The following is a 6,685-nucleotide window of genomic DNA, read 5'->3' as shown; positions in this document are numbered from 1 at the left end:
ACACTAGCTTCTCTAATCTTTTTGTATTCTATCTATTTGTTTTTATTTATTATATAATTTAAAAAACAAAAAAAGCCTTGCTACATGTACTGCGTTAGGGGTGTGAAAGGCCTCTAACACTAGCTTGCTCTATTCTTTTTCTATTCTATCTGTTTTCTTTTATTTATTATATAATTTAAACAAAAAAAGCCTTGCTACATGTACTGCGTTAGGGGTGTGCGATATGACGATTTTTGATCGTGGATGATAAAAATGTGTCCACGATCTGCTTTTGAATAAATATGGTAGTATCGTGCTACAGCGCACATTCAGCTGCATTTACACAATGTTTACGTTTTTTCAAGTTTGTAGGTGTCCAGGTACAGAAAACGTATAATCAAATGTAAAATAGTACTGCATAGTCTTCACTGTAAAAATTGTCAAAAAAGTCAAACCAAAATTTATTCAGACACTTGAGGTATTCGGTCAATCACAACGCACTGGATAGCTGGCTAATCAGAGCACACCTCGCTTTTCAGACCGATTAGTTTTGTAAAAATCGACGCGTTTCAGAAAGGCGGGGCATAGAGGAGAAACAATAATGTACAGTATGTGGAAAATAATGTGTTTTTTTTTACTTTAAACCGCATAAACACATTTCATTACACCAAATACACAAAATAATGTTCTTTTTAGCAGCATCATATGACCCCTTTAAACTCTTTTGAATGTTTAAATGGCAAGGCTTAAAAACAAGTGCAAATGATAAGCTTTCGTGACGATGCGCAGCCCGTCAACTGTCCTGAGCGTCTTTTTAGGCTGGCCTCAGGAGTAAAGGATTTCATAATGCTTTGTCTGGAAATAACGTTTTTATTTGATCATGTTGTCAAAACAGGCAATAATAGTGAGGGCCGTTGATACTGTTTCCTATGCAGTGATGCTAGCCAATCATAACAGCGGCTGATTACTGACGAGCCTTAAAGGACACGCCCCTAAAAACAGCTGGTTTCAGAGAGAGGGTCAGAATGAGGGTTGGAAATTATCATTTTTGCACATTTTTATGTTTATTTGTGCAAAACATCTTTATTAAAATTATAAGTAAACCTCAAGGAACATATTACAATAACAAACAAAAAAATCATGTCATGACCCCTTTAAAGGGATAGTTCACCCAAAAATGAAAATGTGATGTTTATCTGCTTACCCCCAGGGCATCCAAGATGTAGGTGACTTTGTTTCTTCAGTAGAACACATATGATGATTTTTAACTTTAACCGTTGCAGTCTATCAGTCTTATAATGGATGGCAATGGTAACAAAGTCTATGAGAGCGCCCAAAGACAGTTGGACATAGTGGTGTATTAGAGGTAAAATATGATATAAATACTGTTCGGTTTCTCGCTCAAACCAATCGTTTCGTGTCTTAGGACATCAATGCGTCGTCACGAGCCGCCGGGTTTAATTTGGATTTGTCTGTGCATGTTTTTTTTACTCTCATAGACTTTGTTACCATTGCCATCCATTATAAGACTGATAGACTGCAACGGTTAAAGTTAAAAATCATCTTTTGTGTTCTACTGAAGAAGCAAAGTCACCTACATCTTGGATGCCCCGGGGGTAAGCAGATAAACATCACATTTTCATTTTTGGGTGAACTATCCCTTTAAGTGAAAATACAGATTCTGTGTGAAAATTTTACTAAACTTTTTTTTTTCTCGTTTTCACGATTTTACTCTAAAAGTAAATGTGTTTGGCCAAAAACAGATTTGAATGAAACTAAAAATAGTTTTAATTTGTACTGAAGTTTTTCAAAAGTAGAAGTAAACTAGAAAAAATGTAAAGGAGAGAGATTGCATCAGACAGGACTATAGTAATTCACCCTACATTTGATTCAGAAAACTAACAAATACTGTTTGTGATGTATATAAGTGATGCGCTCAGTTTTATAGTGACCTGTGTTATAAGTGTTGCTATTTTTGTTCTACATTCAAAGAATCACATGTTGAAAATCAAACCTATTCAAAGAGATTTTCACAACAAACTGAGGCGCGGCGCTGCGTGCGCGAGCACGCGCCGTCTGCAGGGCAGTCACGTGACGTCACGCGTACGTGCGCGCTCACGTTCAACGCGTGGTTCTTTCACATTGCCGCAAGTAGCGAAGCCTAGCCCGGGTTTTTAAAGCTTCCCAGCGCTCTTTTACATGTTTTAACTGCACTCCACCACTCTGCGTCTTAGACTGAAGCCGGCTGGTCTAGGGGTGGAGTGGCGCGCGTCGAGCGGCGATCTTTTGGCAGCACATTGCGGCGGATTTGAGGCGTTTGTTAGCGGAGAAATGGCCACTGAGGTGGAGACTCTCCTACCGAGAAACGCGCTGCTCCAGCAGGAGGAGCAGGAGCGATGCCAGGCCGATAACGACGGAGGATTCCTGGTGAAGGAGCAAAGCCTCAAACGCGCGAAAGACGAGAGCAACAGCCAGGCGAAGGAGAGCCCCGCTCCGGCGGAAGAAGACGCCTCAAAGAAGGAGTTTACCGAGGCTCCGCCGCCCAAGGTGAACCCCTGGACGAAGAAGATGAGCGGAGTCAACGGACAAACACAGCACGGTCAGTATCACCGATAACACCGGGTGTGTCTGTCTGTCTGTCTGTGTGTGTGTGTGTGATGTTTCTGCCTCAGATTAGCACTAGTTAGGGCGCTAGCTTAGTCTGCAGACAGCGAGATGTGGATCTCTTATGTCATATGTGACCCTGGAGCACAAAACCAGTCATAAGGGTAAATTTTTTGAAATTGAGATGTATACATCATCTGCCAATGTATTGTTGGCTATTGCTACAAATATACCCCAGCGACTTAACACTGCTTTTGTATGTCTGCAGCGTTTATCGTGTTTGTCAGTAACGTTAGCTTCTCAGGTTCTCCTCAGGAGACACGCATGACAGCGAGTTAGCGTTAGCTGCGGTAACGTTAGGCCTCGAGTCGGTGATTCAGGGCTTCAAACATCAGCGCGTTCATATATGGACCTGCTAATGCACAACAAAGCTGATTGTTTGAGGTTCTAACTACATCTGAGACCCTGAACGTCTTGTTATTCTTCGCCTTTGCCGCTTTTCTGAACAAATGGCTATCGGGTTAGCATTAGCTGCCTGTTCTGTTTGAGCTCGTCTGACAGGCCAGAACTGATGGCGCTTTATTAGCAAAGAGCTGCACAAACCCTTAATTATTGAGCGTTTTATGCTGTCAGACCAGATGAGATGCGTGTATGTTTATGATATTAAGCTGTATAATGTTGCAGCTATCTGTCGTTTATGGAAGGACACGTGTGCGATGCACGTGTTTGTCACGAACTCGCTCGGATTCGAGTAAAAGCGGGTTTGAATCTGCTTTCGGCTCAGAATGCGGCTTTATGAGCGTCTGTCGTGCCGGTTTGTGTCTGTCGTGATGTTGAACGCACACACGCGTGTCTGTTAGCTGTTAGCCTGTGAGCTCTCCTGATGAATATTCATCTGTGAGATTGACACTAATTTAAATATGCAGGCGGACCTCATTGAGCGCAGTGCTTTATATCAGCAGAAGCAGAAAGTGCTGTGATGAAGGTCTGGTGCTAGCATTGAGCTGCTATCCCAGAGTTCCTCAGGAGGACAGCGTGGTTTGTGCCATGTGATCAGAGGCTCTGCTGCTTTTAGTGTTTCTCAGGCTGATGCACCATCATTATCTCAGCTCTAAAGTGTGTTTTAGAGTGATAGTGAGTGTGAGTCAGTCTGCTGACACCTTTTACATTTGAATGATTGCTTAACTGAGTTCAGTAGATTGAGTGTTGGTTTTGCATATGTAATGTTTGTGATGCTGTATATAGCGATGGGTATTAAGAGCTGCAACCCAAGAAAAAAGTCTTTGCGTTGATTTTCACATGCACTCAAAGTTCTTTCTAGTTGTGATGTAGTGTCTCAGTCCACATTTACACACACTGGAGTTTTAGGAAGCCAAACAATAAAAAAAAAAAACTTTTATATGTTTATGATGGTGCTTAAGACAGTAATGTGTTACTATTACATCGCAGCTGCACTATAAAATGTAAAGGAAAAAAATCATAGGAATACTCCTCTTTCTTTACAGTACAGCAGTAAAATTCTTATTTTCTTCACTTGCAGGAGTTTAACCCTTGAGCTGTTGTTTTGACGGAAAACTGCAGTTGAAAGCACATTTACAAATGTGTCTCGTTACAAATCTAGTGAAATACTCCACACAGATGTTGGAAATGATGTGAATGTGAAAATAATGCGTTTCTTGATACACGCAGCGTTGTTCTGTGTGTTGATGTAATTTCATCTGAAACGGTAAAGCTGCCGTCGCACTATACATTGAGCGTGCAAAATGTCTTCGTACGCTGCAACGGTCGTGATATGAGTCACGCTCTGCAGCGTCTTTTTAAAAACTCAACACATAAATAATAATACACTAGGGTTGCTCTGATCAGGGTTTTTGAGGCCGATCACAGAAAGCAGTATCTGCCGATACCGAGCACCGATACCGATCTTTTTAAAGCCTTCTTTTTATAATTTATAACTATTTTTAGTGATACTCCAATCAGGATTTTTAGACATTTATTCAGGGCCTGAATTTCATTTTTGTAAATGGGGGTAATTCCTCTCTTAGGTGACTCTTGTGAGAGAAGCTTTCACACAGGAGTCCGCTACTGATCCGTGTTTACCACAAACACAACATTTATACATTAGTTTGATTTCAAATCCAAACATTGTCACTGAAAATGCTTTTTCAGCATTGCAATTCTTTTTTTTTTACACAGCCTTTCCTTTTGCATTTAAATCGTTATTAAATGCAATCCTGCGGTTCATAAAGAACTTGTTTTCCTACGCACGAGTGCCATCTATTATTGCCTTGTTTATCTAAAAGTGCTCTTTCCCTTTAAACCTAGCCAAAAAGCCTTATGTGTTGACTGTGAAACACAGTAGGCTTTAATAATATGCATTTATGGTGTAATTACTACATTTTCGTGTCAATCCATGTTCATATTTACTGCAAACAATGCGCTGTTACTTTAATTCAGTGCTTGCAGCGCAGCAGTAGACTCGGTGCAGAAACGATCTCTGCACTGCTGCAGACGCACCGCCGGACCGCAACCGTGTGCAGTGAACACATTAATCCGTTAACATGAGCGCCGAAAAAATACGCACTGCAAACGGAGTAATGTGAACCTGGCATTATGTGTGTGTGCTGCGAGTGTGCATGAGCGCACGGTCTCCAGGAGAGCGCTGAATGATTAAACACTGGTAAGAATTAAAGTATTGCAATTTATAAACTTTAGTGACGATGTCACACTGCCTCAATTGTGCAAGTGACAATTCCGGTGTAAACTGTGCAACTTTTTTTTAGATCGGCCTTTTAGAGACCGCCGATCAATCATCCCAATGTGATTATCGGCTGATAGGGATCGGTAGACGATTAATCGGAGCACCCCTATAATACACCTAAAATGTAAAAACACACAATCTACTCCACTTTGCTGCAGCACTGCAGTTTTAATTTTGTTCTTTTAATTCAGCTGCGAGGTCGTGCTGTGACGCATCGATCTGCTGTTGGTCACACGGCTTCACGTGATGCGAATCAATTCACAGGTCAGATTCAACGTGAATGTTACTAAAGGAAAACAGTGATCATAATCATGGTGAGGATGTGTAGTTTGAAAAGGATGTAGTATACTGGTTAATAGGGCTGTCCAAAAAAATTTGAATTTCGAATATTCGTCGAATTTAATATAACAATCCACATTCGAATGCAAAAACGTTGAATTCGAATTTTAGGTGTGTGTCAGGCAGCTTTATCAGTGGCGCACGAGATGCGATGACGATGTAGGTATCACTGCATTTTAATGCTTTTTTTTTTGCCTATTCAGCTGAACCCACTAGATGCAGCGCTGCTACGCTGTTCATTCAAAATATTGCGGAAAAAGAGAATATCAATGTGGAGAAGATGTTTACATCAAAACTGAAACCAAGCAGTTTATTAATTTATCGCATTTTCTAGAGGGACATCTATCACCGTTGCACTCATGTCTCGCACAAGAGAGCCGCATCTTTAGAAAGCCATGTAAAATTAATGTAAGTTCAACTTTTTAAAAACCTATCTCGAGACTTTATGGCGTTTTTTTTTTTTTTTCACCCACAGCATCTCATGTTTTTAAATGAAAAAAGTACTCCGTGATTGGTTTTCGGTCCTTTGTATTAAACTATACATACATTAGGGCTGTACGATTAATCGAATGCGATTGTCATGTGCATCTCGTCAGTAAAGCGGTTCTGTGATCAGCAGTAAATCTCCATCATGTGCTTTCAGATGGAGCAGCATTTACTACACAGAGCCGTAGTTCACTGACAAGCTATGCAAAAAAAAAATCTCAGACGATATTATTGCACGATTAAGAAATCGAAGAAATCGTTTGTGATAATGACAGCTGTTTGCGTAGCTTCTCTGTGAACTCTGTGTAAGTAAATGTTGCTCCATCTGAAAGCAGGTGAAAATACACATTTAAAGGTGGGGTAAGCGATTTCTGGTAGCCAATGTTGACATTTGAAATCACCAAAACAAACACGCCCTATACCCCAAAAGGGTCTCGCCCCTATTTTGATAGCTTTGCCCCACATATACGTACACAGCCCAGGCAACTATTAGTTCTGTGAAACAAAGCAAAACCA

At 40.7% G+C, this 6,685-nt stretch overlaps 1 protein-coding gene across 2 annotated transcripts in view; it reads left to right on the top strand.

Moving 5' to 3' along the window:
- The first annotated feature begins 1,567 nt into the window (after positions 1–1,567).
- LOC107757874 (la-related protein 1-like) overlaps positions 1,568–6,685 on the top strand; it is a 38,330-nt gene continuing 33,212 nt past the window's right edge. Inside the window, exons 1-2 of one of the 2 annotated variants that reach the window (XM_016575478.1) lie at positions 1,568–1,595; positions 2,214–2,578. In XM_016575478.1, the coding sequence (XP_016430964.1) occupies positions 1,585–1,595; positions 2,214–2,578 (376 nt within the window). In that variant the 5' untranslated portion in view covers positions 1,568–1,584. Of the gene's footprint in view, positions 1,596–2,213; positions 2,579–4,289; positions 4,310–6,685 lie in introns of those variants that run through there. The other variant, XM_016575479.1, reaches the window with a different exon arrangement.

This window comes from Sinocyclocheilus rhinocerous, unplaced genomic scaffold (assembly GCF_001515625.1).
Source record: "Sinocyclocheilus rhinocerous isolate Xijiao unplaced genomic scaffold, SAMN03320098_v1.1 scaffold2338, whole genome shotgun sequence".
NCBI lineage: Eukaryota > Metazoa > Chordata > Actinopteri > Cypriniformes > Cyprinidae > Sinocyclocheilus > Sinocyclocheilus rhinocerous.
Note: the sequence above shows the minus strand (reverse complement) of the source record. Positions and strands in the feature narration are given on the sequence as shown.